The sequence below is a fragment of the Oreochromis niloticus genome, linkage group LG14 (genome assembly GCF_001858045.2).
Source record: "Oreochromis niloticus isolate F11D_XX linkage group LG14, O_niloticus_UMD_NMBU, whole genome shotgun sequence".
Taxonomy (NCBI): Eukaryota; Metazoa; Chordata; class Actinopteri; order Cichliformes; family Cichlidae; genus Oreochromis; species Oreochromis niloticus.
The window spans coordinates 16886786-16907338 of record NC_031979.2 but is presented as its reverse complement, the minus strand read 5'-3'; the positions used below and the strand labels follow the sequence as shown (position 1 = coordinate 16907338).

The 20553-nt window shown below is 40.4% G+C and overlaps 1 protein-coding gene and 1 long non-coding RNA gene across 5 annotated transcripts in view; one reads left to right on the top strand and one right to left on the bottom strand.

The window, feature by feature from the left end:
• Positions 1-1076: 1076 nt before the first annotated feature.
• LOC100700618 (sodium- and chloride-dependent GABA transporter 2) overlaps positions 1077-20553 on the top strand; it is a 32042-nt gene continuing 12565 nt past the window's right edge. The window contains exons 1-15 of one of the 3 annotated variants that reach the window (XM_025898029.1): positions 1079-1304; positions 1393-1608; positions 2301-2435; positions 3774-3914; positions 4023-4110; positions 4264-4396; positions 5194-5328; positions 5400-5503; positions 5607-5731; positions 6642-6754; positions 6831-6968; positions 7119-7221; positions 7460-7560; positions 7637-7807; positions 7977-8364. In XM_025898029.1, coding sequence (XP_025753814.1) covers positions 1452-1608; positions 2301-2435; positions 3774-3914; positions 4023-4110; positions 4264-4396; positions 5194-5328; positions 5400-5503; positions 5607-5731; positions 6642-6754; positions 6831-6968; positions 7119-7221; positions 7460-7560; positions 7637-7807; positions 7977-8069 — 1737 coding nt within the window. In that variant the 5' untranslated portion in view covers positions 1079-1304; positions 1393-1451 and the 3' untranslated portion in view covers positions 8070-8364. Of the gene's footprint in view, positions 1305-1392; positions 1609-2300; positions 2436-3773; positions 3915-4022; positions 4111-4263; positions 4397-5193; positions 5329-5399; positions 5504-5606; positions 5732-6641; positions 6755-6830; positions 6969-7118; positions 7222-7459; positions 7561-7636; positions 7808-7976; positions 8365-20553 lie in introns of those variants that run through there. The other 2 variants (XM_025898030.1, XR_003213733.1) reach the window with 2 other exon arrangements.
• LOC109205008 (uncharacterized) lies at positions 13414-16794 on the bottom strand. 2 transcript variants are annotated; one of them, XR_002064466.2, is made up of 3 exons: positions 16531-16794; positions 16369-16456; positions 13414-13669 (listed from the first exon to the last, which is right to left on the bottom strand). It is a non-coding gene; the product is annotated as an uncharacterized LOC109205008 (long non-coding RNA). The 2 variants fall into 2 exon arrangements; XR_002064465.2 differs by lacking the exon at positions 13414-13669 and adding an exon at positions 16128-16297.

Genomic DNA, 20553 nt, shown 5'->3' with positions numbered 1-20553 from the left:
GTTAATACTCACTTATCATTCACGCACACATATTCGCAACTTTTCCAATCTTAAATAAAAGAAAAAAGTAGAAACAAAGCAATGGGTAAATAACTCTGTATTGTTTTCACAAACCATCGTTTAATGTTAAAGATGAAAAAAGCATTTCTTAACAGATTGAAAAAAGTTGTTTTACTATGATATCATGCAGACACCTGACAAATGTAGGAAGCAGTGTATGTATACCACTAATCAGAGTAATATTAAAGAGTAGCCCATAATAAGAATTGACTGATGGGTCTTCACTTTTCTCCTCTGAGGTCCATTTATCTAGACAAAGCAAGTATTGAACACTCTCAGTGTCTTTAGACCTTGAATACAATCTGGCAAAGGTAAGAAAGTTGGAAACAAAGAATTTTGCAGAGTCATGCACCTTGTTTATATTTAACTGAAAAATCCCACATCCCACACAAATGTACTGAGAAACCTTCCTTTGTGCTTCAACTGTAGGATTTTAACTTAAATATTTAAACTAAAATTAAACATTTAAGTACTTTCCTACGACCCTTGCTAAACCCTGCTACTCAGTTATTTATTTGAAATTCGGCTCTCTCTACCTTCATTGCCAGCCTTAGAAAACCAACAGAAGCTACTGCAACCACCAACACAACCTCACAGTCAAATTAGAGACTTGAGACCCCCCTTTTAAGTGCACCTCCTCTTCTGCTCCAACCCCAAGGTTTTTACTCGCAATATGCTCATGATGGTTTCCTTCAAACTTTTACTTTGACCAACACAAAAGACTGGCAAGTATGGCTTAACGAACGGCAGTTGTGACATAGCGATGCAGCACAACTAAATTTTAACCCCTCCTATATCTGAGATGCATCTTGATAAACATAGACCCCAACAAATTAAAAGTGAAAGCTTTTAAATATTGAAACGTTTTTTTGTTTTTTTCACCCAGTTGTTTTCCTGGAATTAATTAATGTTTCTACTGAAAACTTATTAACTCATTCCTCAACACAGAATTGGCAGAGAATATAAAGGCAGTGATGATTAGAGCACCAAATGCAGAGGCATCATTTAAAAAGATTTTTATTAAATGCATTGCTGTTTGTGATTCATATTGCTTGCCAGAAGCTCGTCCTTGGATGGCCTGCTGGGCGGGAGAGCACGCCTGTGTAACATGTCTTGATAAAAAGAGGAACGGAATGTTCCAGTAAGATAGCCACATACTGTTGTATAGTCATTTTTCTGAGAAGAGCGAAAATACGCCGCCCTGTTGTGTGGGCACCAGTGACTATAAATGCACGAATAAAGAGGTACACTGTGTGACTTTCTTCTGAGACGCTCACCCATGTACATGTGATTCATTACGCTGTCTCATTGTGTTTCTGTTTATATTTGCAGTCTGCGGTTTGGGATTTTCCCTTAACAATCATTGTCCGCACCCTGAACTTTTGGAAAGGATGAAAAGAAAATCTATACAGAGAGACACACAGCCAAAGGTGGAGGAGCGAGGACACTGGGGAAATAAGGTCGAATTTCTCCTTGCTGTGGCAGGAAATATTGTCGGCGTGGGGAACGTGTGGAGGTTTCCCTACCTCTGTTACAAAAATGGAGGGGGTAGGCATTCCTAACACTTATGTTTAATTCATTTAATATATTTATTTTACATTAACTAACCAAAATGTGTGTTAATCTTGTAGGATTATATTGATTGTGCAAAGCATGAGCAAAATAAATTGCTAGTTCACAGTCTCTGAAATGAGACTGAAAGTGTGACTTCAAACTCCACTGGTACTCTGGGAAATGTTAATTTTATCACTTGAGGTGACAACTGTAGGTGAGGCCAAGCAGGGCTCTCCATCTGTTTGAAGTATTTTGGATTTGCAGCACCTTGATTCCCTCAAATCTGATGCCAGCATCCAAAGTAGAGACTCTGCTCCATTGAATTCAATAGTATCCAGTCCTCAAGCAGCTTGTTTACTTGCAACAGGATCATTATAATAAAAAAAAGAGAAAACAATATTATTAATTTATAAAAATTGTAATTTTAATTGTGAAATCAACTTTCACAAATGAAGTAAAGTTCTAGTACAAAGTAGTAGTAGTAGTAAAAGTACTAATCAAATAATTAATTAGTAAACAGTTCATTTAATAACTTCCCAATATGTTATCTTAATTCTGGTAGTATGTTTAAACAACTGATATATGTTTTGTTTTAAAAGCATATACCAGGTCCATATTTAATTCAGTAAGCTTGTTACTCAGAAGCTGCACAACAGATATGTTTGCTGTGTATGTTTTTAATTCAGGTGCATTCCTGGTGCCATATCTGGCATTTGCTGTAACCTGTGGTGTACCTGTGTTCCTGCTGGAGACAACTATAGGGCAGTTCACCCAGGAGGGTGGCATTACCTGCTGGAGGAAGCTTTGCCCACTAGCAGAAGGTAAGCTGTTCAGGCATCTATAATAACAAGAAAACATCATGTTATCCTTCTCTTCAATGGCCATTTATTCACAGTCTTGCACAACTGTGTCTCAAACTGTAGTGAACAAGTTAATAAGTATTTAAAGTTAAGCCAGTTCTGTACTTATCAATCCTCAAGTTAAGAGTTCAAGCCTTAACTGAGAGCAAACAATTACTGGCAACATTGTGTTTTGCAAGCAGTGATTTAGGCAGTTTTAAAGGAATAAGATATAATATCTATGCATTTAAATTGAACATTTTTAGGCTAATATTATGCATGTGGTTGACTTTTTACATTATCTCAAATATCTCCCATGATGTTCAAATTAGAAATACTCAATTTTATTAAATATTGACATTTATTTGTCCCCTTTACTGCAGAGAGCTACCCAGCTAATGTATAAAAACTGTGTTTGTGGCACTCATTATTTATTTATTTTCAAAGGATTCTTCTGACCATGAATAACAGGTCCTGGACTATCCCAAAACTGAATTCTACACATAAAAGTAGCTACTGTAGCTGCAAGTTATTGGACAAGTTATTATTATTATTATTATTGTTTTGGCCAGCTGAGTCTTAACATTTTGCTGAAAGCACTGAAAATACAGGCAAGTCACAATTACAGCTCACCCAACTTTTTACTAGGCTCCCTTTTCACATGTAACCTGCTACAGTATCTTGAGATATTATTGTAGCAAAAATCTGAATACGCACACATGGATTTCAATACCCACACACAAATCAAATGTGCACATGCAAAATGAAATGTATATCCAAGGAAAAATAGGATCTCTCAATGCACAACAACCTTGAAGGAGATGGGCTTCAGCTGTAACCATACCAGGTGCCACTCAGATAAGAACAGGAAACTGAGACTGTGATTCACAAAAGCTCACAAAAACTGGAGAAGAGAGCAAACCTTTTGTCTGATGGTAGGTTTGGCATAGAAGCATGAGTCCACACTGCCTTGGATGAGTGGGTCAGGATGGTGGTGGTGGTGATGGTTGTGTAATGTGGTGGAAATTTTCTTGGTACACCGTGTGCCCCTTAGTACCAACTGCACATTGTTTAAAGGCCAGCGCCTACCTAAGTATTGCTGATGACCATGGCTACTTTGAGCAGGATAATGTCATATTATCCTGTTATATCACAAAATCATCTTAAACTGGTTTCTTGAACATGACAATGAGTTCACTCAAATAGCCACCACAGTCACAGACCTCAAGGCAAAACTGTTTAGTAACCCTAAAACAATAAAGAGTCTGAGTAATTGATAAATGGAGATTTTTGTCATCATTACCTGTAAATGCCTTTCAGGGATTGGCTTTGGTGGACAGCTAATCCTCTTCTATAACTGTATGACCTACATCATTATTCTGTCCTGGGCTTTGCTCTACCTCGTGTTCTCCTTCAGCTCTCAGCTTCCTTGGGCCTCCTGCAACAACTACTGGAACACAGGTAAAATGCAAAGACTGTTTCCAATTTCCAATAAAAATTGTTGAAGTATGTTTAAGTATTTGAACTTTAATGTTTTGACACTTTGGCACTTTGACACTCTCCTCTCAGAGGGCTGTGTAGACTTTTCAACACAAAATAACACCGTCCACTGGACCAACCAGACAAACTCGACCTCTGCAGCCACCGAATTTTGGGAGTATGTCTATGTAGATGGACTAAAAAAGCCTACATACCAAGTTATTTAAAGCCCAATAAAACATTTTGTACCTTTTGCAGCTATATATATCTCCATCTATCTATCTATCTATCTATCTATTTTTTTAACCTTCTACATTTAATTTACTTCTAGACGACGAGTGCTGATGATCTCAGGGGGCATTGAGGAAATAGGCAGCATCCAGTGGGAGGTGCTGTTGTGCCTCAGTGCTATGTGGATCGTCTGCTACTTTTGTATCTGGAAAGGAGTCAGATCTACAGGAAAGGTAGTTGTGCAGGCTGTAAAACTGTGGTAAATTCAGTGGGGTGGAATAATTATTTGATCCCCTGTAGAAGTTGTAAATTTGTCTACTTACATGACTCTCTAATGAGTCTCTAATTTTAATGGTAGATTAATTTCAATGGAGTGAGGCAGAATATGACATAAAAGGTATGTTATTAATTGATTTGCATGTCACTGAATGAAATAAGTATTTAACTTGAAGTGTTAGCTACCTCCACAGATTTTCTATATTTTGTGGAGAAAATATAGAAAACTGTTGTCAACGATCTGTGGGTGCAGATCGTGTGTGGCAATGTGAGGACCCCGGTGCAGACGACAGAGGGAAACAGGAACTTAATAACAAAAGGCGAAAAACACAAAGGTACAAAAGTAAGAAAACCCAAAAGCCAATAACTAATCTAAAATGTGAGAAACTAAACTCAGGGCAACACTCAGGAAAAATAGACATAACGACACAGGGGAAACTGTGTCATTAGCCAATCTATGGGAACCAGAATTCTGGCTAGGTTGTAAGGGCTCAAGTACTTATTTCACTCAATGACATGACATGGTTTTTCTCAATGACAAATCAGTTTATAACTTTTATTTAATGTGTTCTCCATTAAAATTAAATTACCACAAAAGTTAGAGACTGTTCACTGTTTTATACGCAATGAAACTTACAAAATCAGCTGGGGATCAAGTAATTATTTTTCCTCAGTGTAGCTATATATACAGTACATATACATAGTACATATCGAGTAAACACTTAAATGCTCTGAAATGTTTTTTTTCCCACAGGTGGTATATGTCACAGCTACCTTCCCCTATGTGATGTTGTTAATTCTGCTGATTCGTGGCCTCTCTCTTCCCGGAGCATTAGAAGGAGTGATGTTTTATCTTCTGCCTGAACCCTCACGACTAATGGACCCTCAGGTACGAGCTCAAATCTAAAACAGTGTCTAATACAGGTGGACAAGTGTAATACTGTTGCTTTGTTGGAACAGGTGTGGATGGAGGCTGTGAGTCAGATCTTCTTCTCCTACAGTATCGGTTTGGGTTCCCTAACTGTGCTGGGAAGCTACAACAAATACAACAACAACTGCTATAAGTACATCATGATCAATAGTTATTTAAGCTTAATTTTAAATAAATATTTCAATCCTCATATTTTGCCACATGCAGTGACTGCACTTTGTTTTTGTGACCTGCAGAGATTCTCTGATGCTGTGTTTGCTGAACAGTGGTACCAGTGTTGTAGCTGGTTTTGCTGTCTTCTCAGTGCTGGGATTCATGGCTCATGAGCAAGGCGTTCCCATTGCAGAAGTGGCCGAGTCAGGTATATATCACAAACATGCAGCCACATTCTCCTGGACCCATAAATATGACATAACAGTGATCTATAAATGGACTCAATCTTACATAACAATATTATGGCAGCATGTCTCAACTGGTCACAGACTTGGTAACAGAAGGTTAAAGATTTTAAATTTTTCAGGGCTCTGTTTAATTGTTAGGCTTGATTTTCAAGAACAGTATTTTTTTGAATGATTTCAGCATTTTTTGTTTACAAAAGTTAATTTCTCAGTAGTGAGTTTATACCTAATCTATGGGAACTTGTTTCCAGGATTGGAAGAAGAACAACAAAGCACTTTTGCCATTAAAAATTCAAAATTTACTATATCTCAATAAGAAAATAGGCATCCAAACATTGTGTGAAAGTTTCCTTGTTATCTTGATTATAGGAATTGGGGGGTTGTGGAAGAAGAGGAGAAATGTGGAACAGAAGGATTGTTTTTTCTGTAATATTCACATTTCTACAGAAAAACAGAATGCTTTGTTAAATGTTTGAGTCACTAAGTTGACATTTTGTGATGCTTAATTTGAAATTAAGACTTAGGTCTCACTGGCATAAAATTATTTTTACAGCTGTGGAAACAAACTACAATACTAATCAGATGTCAGCATCCTTCGAGTTCCAATAGGCAGACTATATTATGTGGGCTAAATCAGTCAGTGCCATTGTGCCATCACAGTCAAACACATGATTAGTGGTGAAAACCTGGTGTCATTTGATTTTTCCCTTTAAATATGAGCAGGCACAGTTGATTGTTCAATTTTCTGCATTCCTGCTGCCATATTTATGCCATTACACACCACAAACTGTCCAAACTAAAACACAAATATTCGACTCAGGCTGGCATGTTTTGTGTAGAAGGAGCTTAGTGTTCCATCATGTTGTGTTTCAGGTCCAGGCCTGGCGTTCATTGCATACCCTCAGGCTGTAGCCATGATGCCCCTGCCTCAACTGTGGTCCATCTGTTTCTTTGTTATGCTCATTCTCTTGGGTCTGGATTCACAAGTAAGACACACACAACTTTAGAACATTGCATTTATGCTTTGAAATGTACTCATTATTTTGTCCATTCTCTGCGCAGTTTGTTAACATGGAGGTGTTGATGACGTCCTTCATCGATGTGTTTCCCAAAGTGTTGCGCAGGGCCGGCCGAAGGGAGATTTTTCTCCTTCTCTTCTGCCTAATATGCTTCTTCTCTCAGCTTGTCATGGTTACTGAGGTCTGTATGTAATGTATCACTGCCAAAACATGTTTTGGAAATGTGTGCTTGAGTCTGAAAGAAAATATTAAACATTACATATACTAATTTTCTGATTTTAGTGAGAAAAATAAATGCATGCGAAATAAATATCTGTGTCATTGTCTCCAGGGAGGGATGTTTGTGTTCCAGTTGTTTGACTACTATGCTTGTAATGGAGCCTGCCTCCTCTTCCTATGTGTGTTTGAAACTCTGGCACTCGGTTGGATATTTGGTAGGTGTGCTCTTGCTTTTATATCTCACACTAATGATGTCGTGACGATGACACGATCAGGGAAATTTTCTCAGATTTAGGACACTTGTGAGGACATTATAATGGAGTCTTTACATGACTGATTATGACTCCTTTGGCTGTCATTTGACCTTTATGTGAAAAAAATACATCCATGGCGTTCCATTGACACCATGTGTGATCTTTATATGTTGTTAATTTTGTTTCTTCTCCTATTAAGGGGTAGATAAGTTGTATGACATTATAAAGGACATGACAGGAACACGAGCCAATTACTTCTTTAAACTCTGCTGGCTCTACCTCACACCACTGGTCTCACTGGTGAGTTGGGCTTTAAGTGTCAAGATGTCAACACTCAATTCTTTACCAACTAAACCATCTCCTTTTCATTTCTCAGGGCTCTTTTATATGTTCTTTAATCGAGTACCAGCCTCTGACCTTTAATCGGTGGTACGTCTACCCATCCTGGGCATATGTGCTGGGGTGGATACTGGCTCTCTCCTCCATCCTGCTTGTTCCAGGATGGGCCCTGTATAAGCTGGGCACTGGGACTGGGACTCTAAGTCAGGTGGGATGACTGTGTTTTAACATTAAATATATAGTTAAACAAAAATGTATGGGTTTCATGTTTACTGGGTTATTTTTAACATGATAGAAATCATGATAATAATAATAGCTTTTTTAGAATTGCTATGAAACTTTTAAATTAAGACCAAATAATTTTCTCCATTTTGTAGCGTTTCCATCATCTGTGCCAGCCTAATCTTGAAAATTTAGAGAACCAAAAGAGGGAAACTGAGCTAGAGACCATCAGAGAACTTCTGCAGTAGTTCACACTCAACTGATACAAAAGGTCATCTGATACCAAAGTCTTTGTAACACCTACGATTTGGAGCCGAATGTAATGTCACTTTCTTTATTTTCCTTTACATTTTTCCACTTCTGTACCCATTTGAGCTGCATCATAGTGATTCTGGATACTGAAGCTGCAAAGAAAAATATCACTTCATTTGTACATTCATTCTTTCTTCATTACTTTGCAAAAATATAAAAAATAATGAGGCCTTGGTTAGCATGTTCAATTTTAAAGTTAAAGGCAGCTCAGTTACTAAAACAGTGAACAAGTTTGTGTTTGGCTAGTTTGGAGGTGTTACCAGGTGAATGCCCCCTCTCTCTAAGAAACGTTTACAGAGTTGGATCTGAACAATCTACAAGACTTCTTGAGAATTGTTTTTGCACAGATGAGACCAAAGTGGAGAGCGGCACATTTGGAGAAAACCAAACAGCAGAGCAGCACAAACACCAATTACTCTAGCAAGAATTCAAGACAACTGTTCATAAACAAACGTCTGCAAATGTCAATGAACTGAGGCAATTTTGTAAGAAAAAGTGGACCAAAATTCCTCCACAATAATGTGATCTCCCTTTGCAACCGATGCCACAACTGCTGTTATGGGCCGATGGAGAGGAACACATATGTTTGTGTTACAGAATGACACAGAAAATGCTGCTGCAATTTGATATCATATGAAACATAGCACTAAGTGGACAGAGGATTATTTCTGACATGGTACCTATCAAACAAAATACACGCAAGATTGCCAGTCTTCTAGCTTGCTTACTTGCCACAAGTGCACTGTGCCACCTACCAATAGAAAGGAAAAAATAATGTGCATATTTCCACGAGAGAAATCCCACGCCTGGACCGTCGTTGACCGCCGCATGAGTCTAGCCTGCTTTTTACATCCAACACAAAAACTGCAGTCGTGGTGCTTTCAATTGTACTCAGAACTCGGAAATTCTGCCTTCTGAATAGGAAGGTGTAGGTAACACCAGACTGCAGATAAGCTGCATACAGAGCTGGACTGGGTTAAAAAAAATCATCCCGGGCATCTTGACTAGAGACCGGCCCACCATTATAGGAAAAATCATAAAGCCTTTGAATGAAAACAAACACTGTTGTGACAGTGATGTACACTGTTCTGATGGTATATATGTATCAATCTATCAATTGTTTGTTGTAAGACTCAGATAATTATTTTTTTACAAGCTAGACATTTTAAATGAGAATAAGAAAGAAAAGTATTTCCTTGTGCCCCCCTTTCCCTGTTAATGCCCTACATCAGGGGTGTCCAAACTTTTTTCACTGAGAGCTACATACATAAAAATATAGGAGGGGCTGGGCCACTTACTAGAAATTAGGTATATAACCTTAACTGTAGTGTATTAAAGTTAGAAAATCATTTAAAAGTGGTCAAATGTGTTATATTGTTGAATATAATTAAAGACAAAACAGCTTTGGTAGCTCACTCTCAGAACAGCAGCAGATTTCTTCTTGGACAGAAGATTTACAGCACAGAGAAAAAACAATAAAAGGGAAAATGGGACGGGTAAATTTCAAGCTTGTTATTTAAGTTCTTAGACTTAGCAACACACCTATTAACGTTCGTTTGAAACGGTAATCAACATTAAAAGACTGAACTGGACTTAATAACATGAGTCCATATAATTTTAGTCAATTATTCTGGTGAGTATCAGCTGCGCTGGGTATGTAAATCGGGCCATCCAGCCGCGGTGCTGATCGTACGCCACTTGTGCCAAAAATCCGGACAAATGTCACTTGATCAAGGAGCAGATCTGCATCAGATGAGATCAGCTGACTTTGCGTGTGCGTGCGCTGTGCACAGCGGTGTGTACTCTGTGTGTTAACAAGAAAAATGCATATAAGAAAGTGGTGCGCAAAAGCAGGGTAGTGACAGAATTGATGCGCATTATTGATATTTGAAGCATGTGTACCTGCACATGCATGCTTATTAACACACGGGTACTGTGGAATATATTTTTTACTCACCTAAAGTGCTCGTGCTCTCGTCCACTCCCCGCAAAAAAAAAAAATTAGCAGCTGTGCGGCGTCTGTGGCATCAGTGCTCGGATCGCATGCGATGGAGTAAAAATCAAAAGCACAGCTTTATCAGACAGTTGCAGTTTAATGTTGGCTGACGAGTCTTCAGTGCGTCGCACAACTGTATTTCTGGACATGCTGACGTTGTTGAAGTCCTGCACTTTTTCCGGGCACATTATTTCGGTGACTTTAACGAAGCAGCGTTTTATGAGGTCTCCATCTGAAAAAGGCTTGCCATGTCTTGCGATGAGTTGGGCGACCTCATAGCTGCTATTGTAGCCTTTTCCTGGACAATTTGAGCACGAAAAAAATACTGTTGCTGACCCCGCAGGATAGCTACCCTTTGCTTTAATTTCTGCTCTCGCTCAGCACCAGTGTAGGATGCATAGGCCTGATGTTTGGTTTCAAAATGACGTCGTACATTATACTCTTTCATAACTGCCACAGTTTCAGTGCAGATCAAACAGACACACTTCCCCTTTAAGTCTTTGAAGAAATATTCACTCTCCCACCATGTCTGAAATTTTCTGCACTCACTTTCTACCTTTTGCTTCTTTGGTTCTGCCATGTTTGGTAACTTGGGGTAAATTTCTTCTGTGATTGTCCTTTTTGGTAGAGCAACTGCCTTGATCAACAGTAGCTCCCCCTGGTGTTAAAACTAAGAAGTGCAATACACTCAAGCAAAAGTTGAAGTGCGGGCCATTTTCTATTCTATTTATAAAATTACTTGAGGGCCAATTAAAAATGGACCGCGGGCCGGACTTTGGACACCCCTGCCCTACATGGACCCCTGGCAACACTTTGCTAGACCCGCCCCTGCACAGTTACCAGCTGTCAGCTACATAGAAAAGGATCCTGGTGTTATTTGTCTCTCAGAAACAGTTCATAACTTCCCTTCAACTCATTCATGTCACCTAAAAGGTAAACCTGTTTCTCCATCACCTGTTCAGCTCTGATGATTCAGTAAGGACATCTCCTGGTTTCATCTTCATGTTTCCCTCTCACCAGATAACCAAACTAATATCATGACCAGCAGCTTAACAGCTGTGGCTCCAGCAAACATCAGCTGATACTAGAAATAAATATTAAATAAATTCTAACAACAGCTGATCAAGCTTAAATGTGCTGCTGTTGTTTAGCGCGACATCCGCTGGATTCCTCTTTCTGGCGCAAAGTGGGCGATAAATAAACAAGAGAGAAAAGCCGATCAGCTGATCATTGATCAGTTTCATGATTGAAGTAGCAACAGGAGAGGGAGAGAATGAGAGAAGAAGAGGCAGCTGACAGCGTAAACACAGAATAACTCTAGCTTTGTGTCTTTTTTTATTGTAGCTAAAGTACGGGACAAACTGTTCCTTTTCACCTCAATACGAAACGCGTAATATTTTCTCTGAATACGAGACGATTCTGTTTTTACGGGACGGTTGGCAACTCTAATAATTAACCGTATGAATAAAATAAAGTTCAACATCAGTAACATCGCACCCACCCAGCTGTACAGGGAGTGCAGAATTATTAGGCAAGTTGTATTTTTGAGGAATAATTTTATTATTGAACAACAACCATGTTCTCAGTGAACCCAAAAAACTCATTAATATCAAAGCTGAATGTTTTTGGAAGTAGTTTTTAGTTTTAGCTATTTTAGGGGGATATCTGTGTGTGCAGGTGACTATTACTGTGCATAATTATTAGACAACTTAACAAAAAACAAATATATACCCATTTCAATTATTTATTTTTACCAGTGAAACCAATATAACATCTCCACATTCACAAATATACATTTCTGACATTCAAAAACAAAACAAAAACAAATCAGCGACCAATATAGCCACCTTTCTTTGCAAGGACACTCAAAAGCCTGCCATCCATGGATTCTGTCAGTGTTTTGATCTGTTCACCATCAACATTGCGTGCAGCAGCAACCACAGCCTCCCAGACACTGTTCAGAGAGGTGTACTGTTTTCCCTCCTTGTAAATCTCACATTTGATGATGGACCACAGGTTCTCAATGGGGTTCAGATCAGGTGAACAAGGAGGCCATGTCATTAGTTTTTCTTCTTTTATACCCTTTCTTGCCAGCCACGCTGTGGAGTACTTGGACGCGTGTGATGGAGCATTGTCCTGCATGAAAATCATGTTTTTCTTGAAGGATGCAGACTTCTTCCTGTACCACTGCTTGAAGAAGGTGTCTTCCAGAAACTGGCAGTAGGACTGGGAGTTGAGCTTGACTCCATCCTCAACCCGAAAAGGCCCCACAAGCTCATCTTTGATGATACCAGCCCAAACCAGTACTCCACCTCCACCTTGCTGGCGTCTGAGTCGGACTGGAGCTCTCTGCCCTTTACCATCCAGCCACGGGCCCATCCATCTGGCCCATCAAGACTCACTCTCATTTCATCAGTCCATAAAACCTTAGAAAAATCAGTCTTGAGATATTTCTTGGCCCAGTCTTGACGTTTCAGCTTGTGTGTCTTGTTCAGTGGTGGTCGTCTTTCAGCCTTTCTTACCTTGGCCATGTCTCTGAGTATTGCACACCTTGTGCTTTTGGGCACTCCAGTGATGTTGCAGCTCTGAAATATGGCCAAACTGGTGGCAAGTGGCATCTTGGCAGCTGCACGCTTGACTTTTCTCAGTTCATGGGCAGTTATTTTGCGCCTTGGTTTTTCCACATGCTTCTTGCAACCCTGTTGACTATTTTGAATGAAACGCTTGATTGTTCGATGATCACGCTTCAGAAGCTTTGCAATTTTAAGACTGCTGCATCCCTCTGCAAGATATCTCACTGTTTTTGACTTTTCTGAGCCTGTCAAGTCCTTCTTTTGACCCATTTTGCCAAAGGAAAGGAAGTTGCCTAATAATTATGCACACCTGATATAGGGTGTTGATGTCATTAGACCACACCCCTTCTCATTACAGAGATGCACATCACCTAATATGCTTAACTGGTAGTAGGCTTTCGAGCCTATACAGCTTGGAGTACGACAACATGCATGAAGAGGATGATGTGGACAAAATACTCATTTGCCTAATAATTCTGCACTCCCTGTATAGAAACTCCGTCATGCTAGCTAGTACGCAGTACGAAAAAGTCAGCATAACGAAAATAAACTCCACCTAAATGTGACCAAGTGGTCGGCGGGGTTAGATAAAAGGAAATAAAATGACAACGCCACCTAGGGGATTTTCACCCCTAGGAAATATATTTAAGAAAAATAGATAAAAGGAATAAAAAGAGGCCGCACAGATTCAAGGATGCACTCCGAGGCAGGTTGGCTCCAATATTAAAACAGTTTATTTATAATAAAAATAAATAAAATATTAGAAACCAAAATGTAGCGTCATTGTTGACAGTGTCTTAACGTGAAAATAAAACAATCATGGAACTTGGACTTACCAGCAGCCGTGGACCCAAAAGAAAATCACACAAAACGAAAATCACTGCAGCCCACCCGGTGCTGTACAAAAGAAAGTGTGAAAACGACCCACCACCTAAGGTCCCAGGGCCACTGGTACGTCCTCCGTTCACTAAAAGAAAACACAGAAAAATATGTTAAAAGAATAACAGGACACTGAGCGTCAGGCTCGCTACAGATGATACAAAGAACTAAAACACACTTTAATAGCTTTAATAAAAGAAACCACACACACACACACACACACACACACACACACAGGAAGGCTTGTGCCCCGCGGGTCCACTCGTACTGGTAGTAATGGTCCCAGCCTCAATCGCGAGCTGGTCTGGCTCCCCACAGGCTAAGACCAGCAACGGGGGCAATTTAAAATCCCCGGCACGACACTCGGGCAAAGAATTGCTTCAGCCCGATCACAGAAGCGTGGGCACACGCAACAATCCAGAGATAAAATAAAATAAAACCAGGCGAACCAGGAAATGGTAGGCCTACTCTGTGGCGTGTCCAGCGGGGTGGCCTGGGGGGCACAGGCCACCCCCCAACCAGACTGGCCACCCCAGGTGCCACCCCGAAGCCAAAACAATAAAATCCAATGAAATATCAAATGTACGATTATGTTTTCACAGTAAAGCTCAGATATCCGAGTGTAAGTGAATGCAGCATCGGCTTCTGCGCTATGAGCATCATGTTAGCAAAGGTAGGAGAGCCAAGCACGAAAGAGGCACCGCAGAAAACAGTTTTTCGGCGAAAGATTAACAGTTTAACATAGCTGGACTGGCCATCGAGGCGGAGCTTCCACAGCGGCTAGCAGGTAGATGAGAGAAGGGGAGGCAGGAGGAGGAGAGACCCGAGGCAGCCGCCAGTCCGAGTGTCAGGTGAACTGAACTTCAGGTAAGAAGTTATGACCTGCAGTCTATCTGGGTCAGATATAAACTAAGTTTAGGTGGAGTTTATTTTCGTTGTGCTGACTTTTTACAGTCAGTTACAATAACTCGTACTGGTGCTAGCTAGCATGACGGAGTTTCTATACAGCTGGGTGGGTGCTTTGATGTTACTGATAGTGAACTTTATTTTATTCATAAGGTTAGTTAGTAGAGTTGCCAACCGCTCCTTAAAAAACGGAATCGTCCCTCATTCAGAGAAAATATTAAGCGTTTGGTATTGAGCTGAGAAGAGACGCAGTTTGTCCCGTACTTAAGCTAGAATGAAAAAAAGACACAAAGCTGGAGTTATTCTGTGTCTTTGCTGCACAGCTGTCTCTTCTTCTCTCATTCTCTCCCCCTCCCTCTCCCGTTGCTACTTCAATCATGAAACTGATCAATGATCAGCTGATCGGCTTTTCTCTCTTGGTTGTTGATCTCCCACTTTGCGCCAGAAAGAGGAAACCAGCGAATGTCCCGCTAAACAACAGCAGCACGTTTAAGCTTGATCAGCTGTTGTTAGAATTTATTTAATATTTCTTTCTAGTATCAGCTGATGTTTGCTGGAGCCACAGCTGTAAAAGCTGCTGGTCATGATATCGATTTGGTTATCTGGTGAGAGGGAAACATGCAGATGAAACCAGGAGATGTGAATCATCAGAGCTGAACAGGTGATGGAGAAACAGGTTTACCTTTTAGGTGACATGGATGAGTTGAAGTTATGAACTGTTTCTGAGAGACAAATAACACCAGGATCCTTTTCTATGTAGCTGACAGCCAGTAACTGTGCAGGGGCGGATCTAGCAAAGTTATGCCAGGGGGCCAGGTAGAGCATTAACAGGGAAAGGGGGGGACAAAGAAATACTTTTCTTTCTTATTCTCATTTAAAATATCTCGCTTTTATTAAATAATTATCTGAATCTTGTGAACAAAGTTTTTATCTGATGTAAAATTGATAGAAATCATACATATACCAACAAGACAGTGTACATCACTGTCACAACAGCATTTGTTTTCATTCAAAGGCTTTATGGCTTTAATACCTGGTGGGCCGGTCTCTGGTCAAAATGCCCAATTTTTTTGTCCCAGTCCAGCCCTGCGGGTTAATACTGGCAGTGTCACCATGCCAGCTGACTGTATTTCATCATCAGCCAGTGTTGTTCTTTATACATCAATATTACCAAAGTTTATCATAAGGCAGCATAGAAAGTATTTACTTGCTTTCAGGTTTCATTCAAATGTTAGTCTTTTCATTTGTTTCCCCACTTTTTTCCTGTTTCAAAATTAAACACCAGTTTGTGAGAAGATTATCTTCTTTTTTTAATAGGCAGATAAAGTTATGCATTGCCAATTGTATGTTAAAAATGTTCTTATATTAATATTTAAAAATGTTTTTGCCCAAAACATACTTGCACTATATGTCAGTAAAAATACTATGCAAATATTGCTGCACCATAGTGGTTAAAACCTCATTCTAATAAGAGTCAAAAGCAAATTCAGTAATTAGGTTTACAGGGTTATTGAATGATGGTTAACTGTTGGTAGAATCTTTTTTAACATTATCTGCCAATTACATCTGCCACCCTTCTCCAAATCTGTGCCCCTACCTGGCCCCCCCAACAAAAATTTTCTAGACACGCCACTGGGCCTACTTAATAAAACCAAATAAGACAAGGTAAAACAATTCAAAACCAAACAAGACAAGACAAGACAGCAGGCTCCACTGAGGAGGAGCCCTCACAACAACGGCTAGGCAGGTGTCTTGATTCTTCACTTAAGGCTGTGTGAGTTGCCACGGAGGTGAAGGCAGCGATCACACCCTAAAACAGACAAATATAACCTTAGCCTCTTGTAGTGGTGAACGCTAATAAAAATAGTTTGAACAGCTTACCCCAGGACCGGAGGCGTTATACTCTCACTGGCGGGGGAATCACACAAGCACCTCTCTTCGCAACGCCGGAATAAAACAACCTGCCGCGCTACAACAGGCCGCAAAAACTATTACTATACATTCCAATACTAAGAGGGAATCTGAGGTTAAGCGAGAGCATACCTGTGGCTGTCATATGATCTACTCTTGCCGATCAGTCCGTCGCAGAGTGTCAGCATTTACTGCTGCTTTGCGCTGAATGCATGGGAGGAATAATCCAAAGAAGCACCGGCTTAGCTTTATACCTGGTGCCAGCCTGCAATCAATATGCAGGTGGGTTCCCAATTGACCTAGTTTTGCAGTAAGAGCGAGCGCAGGAGAGAGCGAGAGCAGTAGAGCGAGCGAGCGAGAGAGAGAAAAGAAAGGCGAGTAGCCCATCCGGCTACATCAACTTGGTTTATATCTGACCCAGATAGACTGCAGGTCATAACTTCTTACCTGAAGTTCAGTTCACCTGACACTCAGACAGGCGGCTGCTTCGGGTCTCTCCTCTTGCCTCCCTTTTCCTTCATCCACCTGCTGGCTTCCACCACTTGCTAATGTTATTGAATCTGTGGAAGCGCCGCGATAGCCACCACACGAAGTAACGAATAACGAGCCTTTCTAAATCCCAGTAACGAGTAACGCGTTCCTGGTTTTGGCATAATAACTAGTTACCGTGCTCGTTACCACAATAATAACGTAGTTACTGTAACGCGTTACTTAATAACGCGTTAGTCCCAACACTGATGATTACCATACCTTTCTAATGTGACGTTGTTGTCCCTGGCTCTCTTTCTCTGTCTTTCCCTCCGGCTCTGTTCCTGTGCTACTGCGAATGTAACTACCGCCCCTCCACCCTCTGCTCAGCACAAGCACAAGGCTCACGGGCGGAGTGAAGCGAAAAAAAGTGCGAGAGAGAAGGTGAGAGAAAGAAAGAAAAAAAAAAACACGGCGCGTCGTTCACTTCAAAGTGCCGGCTCTAAGAGTCGTTTCGTTCGTGACCGACACATCACTAGTCCTCAGGTGTTGTCCCATCTCTAACAAGAGTTCAAACTGTCCCACTGACATCCTGATTACCTTCTCGATCAAACCATAATAGTTTCGTTATCGTTTATTTATTTATACTGCACATTTGATTTCAACAACAACGTTGACCAAAGTGCTGTACAAAAATAAAAAATAACTAATACCAAAAAACTTATAATATTAGTACCAAACAACAAATAAACACCAAATAACTGTCATGCTGTGTTAAAAGCCAGTGAATACAAATGTGTTTTAACACTGTAGGAGCCTGTCTAGATTATTCCACAGTTTAGGCGGTACGACCCCAAACGCTCGATTGCCTCTGTGAACCAGCCTCAACCTTGGTATGGATAAAGGCAGAAGATCATTTGATCTAATAGATCTAGAAGGCGCATAAGGCTGCAAGAGGTCAGACAAATACCCAGGAGCCTTTCCATTCAGGGTTTTATAAGTCAACAATAAAATTTTAAAATCAACTCCAAAGTGAACAGGGAGCCAGTGAAGAGAGGCAAGCACCAGGGAAATATGTTCACGTCTTTTGGTTCGTGTCAGAAGACGAGCTGCAGCATTTTGGACCAACTGCGGTCTTACAAGGGAGATCTGGATAACTCCAACATATAAGGAGTAACAGCAGTCCAACTAGAATGTAATGAAAGCATGACTCGCCCTTTCAAAGTTTTTTTTGTAACTGTGTGTTTATTGAATTTTAAACTTTACACTGACACCAAAATTAAACAAGACAAAACCAACATAATAGAACAAAACAAAACAAACAAAACAAAATAAACAGACAAACAAACAACCCGGCTCATGAATACAAAGAAATAAATAGAAAATCCAGACATTTTAATTATAAGATACGATTAACAATACATATATGTAAAACAGCAGTGATCTGCTTGCATTATACCAAGGCCCGTGAGAAAATAGCAGAGATATCCAGACCAACATACGCCATAAATGGGTCCCATATTTTATGAAACTTTTTGTCCCTACTATGTAGCCTACATGTTAAGAATGACACATATTCCAATACCGTCCGGTGCCATTGAGTTTTAGATGGGGCCGTGTCCGTGATCCAGTTCAAGAGGACACATTTCCTTGCACAGAATGTTAACAGTGCATAGAGCTGATTTCCAAACTTCCCCCTGATTTTGTCATTTACCACTCCAAGTAGCATGCACAGTGGATTACATTCAGTGTCAGTGGTGAAGATCTTATCCAGTTCGCGCTTTATGAGAAACCAGAATTGTTGTATTTTCCGGCAGGACCATAGACAGTGCGTTAGGTTGCCCACCTCTATTTTACATTTAGGGCACAGCGGAGAAAGGTCTGAATTGTATTTATGGCATTGAGAAGGTGATATGTGAACTCTGTGTAGGATTTTAAGTTGGATTGCCTTTACTTTATTACAGACGCTCAGAGATTTAGCATTCTCCCAGACTTCGTCCCATACCTCGTCACTGATCCCTATATGTAATTCTTTTTCCCAAGTCCTCTTCAAATAGGTTGTGTCAGTGACCCCAAATTTTATTAACAGGCCATAGCAAATTTTTATAGAAGTTCTAAGATTTGGCTGAAATATCTGCTTTTCACATTTAGAGACGGTCTGATTAGTGAGTATCGTTGTAGCCCTTTGTATATGGTCCCTCACTTGTAAATATCTAAAAAGGTCATGCCTATGAATGTTGTATTTATTGATTAGCTGGTTAAAGGACATAAGATTAGACCCGTCCATTAAGTCAGAAAAGGTAGAAATACCATTCGCAGCCCATTTCCGAAAGCCAGGGTCAGTCGTCCCAGGCAAAAAAAGAGGATAATCGGATAGGGGAGTGAAAAGAGATGTTAAGTGAGACCTTCCTTCTAGTTTTTGAACCATTCGCCAAGCTTTAACAGTAGCTAATGTGAGTGGGTTGCTACAGAGCGTCGTTAAGGTCTTAAGTTTCCCCACAAAAAGCAAACTTTTCAGAGGGAAGTTAGACATAGAGCACTCAATATCCAACCAGACAGGAGAAGGCTGTTGTACCCAGTCGGCAGCTATACGCATATGAGTGCTCAGCTGATACTTCCTTATATCTGGGAGATCAAGGCCCCCTTTTGAGGATGGAAGACATAACGTGGATATTTTAAGACGAGGTTTCCTCCCTGCCCAAACAAAGGAGCTAAACCAACCATTTAGAGTTTGAATAATTTTATGTGGGAAAAGAGTCGGAACCATCTGTATTGGGTAAAGTAGCCTGGGTAGAATGTTCATTTTCAGAAGAGCGATACGACCGAGCCAGGATAATGGTAAGGACTTCCATCTCTCCAGATCTAGTTTGACCTGCTCAAATAGGGGGGTAAAGTTACTTTTATACATCTGTTCAAAGGCGGGCGTGACCCTAATTCCTAGATACGTAAAGCCCTGTGGGGACCAAGTGAAGGGAAATGGAGAAGGGGCCTGTGGTTTTTGTTTCAGACTGCCCAATGGCATCGCTTCTGATTTATTATAATTAATTTTATAGCCTGAGATTACACTAAACTTATTAATAGTTTCAACCAGAGAGGGGATTGATGTTTCCGGCTGAGTCAGCACAACAAGTACAGCATACAGAATAATCTTATGCTGTCTTTGTCCTACAGATAGACCATGTATATCCGCCTGAACTCGTACTGCTTCTGCCAATGGCTCTATGGCTAAGGCAAAGAGCAAAGGGGAGAGAGGGCAGCCTTGTCTGGTTCCCCTCTGTATCCGGAAGTTGGAGGACCGCACCCCGTTTGTCAGGACTGCAGAGCAGGGATTGTTATAAAGTAGCTTAATCCAGTTTATAAAGTTTCTACTGAAACCGAATTGGTGTAGTGCAAAAAACAGGTACGACCATTCAACACGGTCAAATGCCTTCTCGGCATCAAGGGAAATTACCACCCCAGGTAGAGATTTTTGTTGGAAGAGCTGGATCATATTCAACAACCTACGCATGTTATTATATGAATTGCGCCCTTTAATGAAACCCGTTTGGTTCTCATTAATAAGCGAGGGGAGTAAAAGTTCCAAACGTTTTGCTAATATCTTGGAGAGGATTTTCAGATCCACATTCAACAAAGAGATTGGCCTGTAGGAGGCACAATTTTCAGGTAGCTTACCCTTTTTAAGTATAA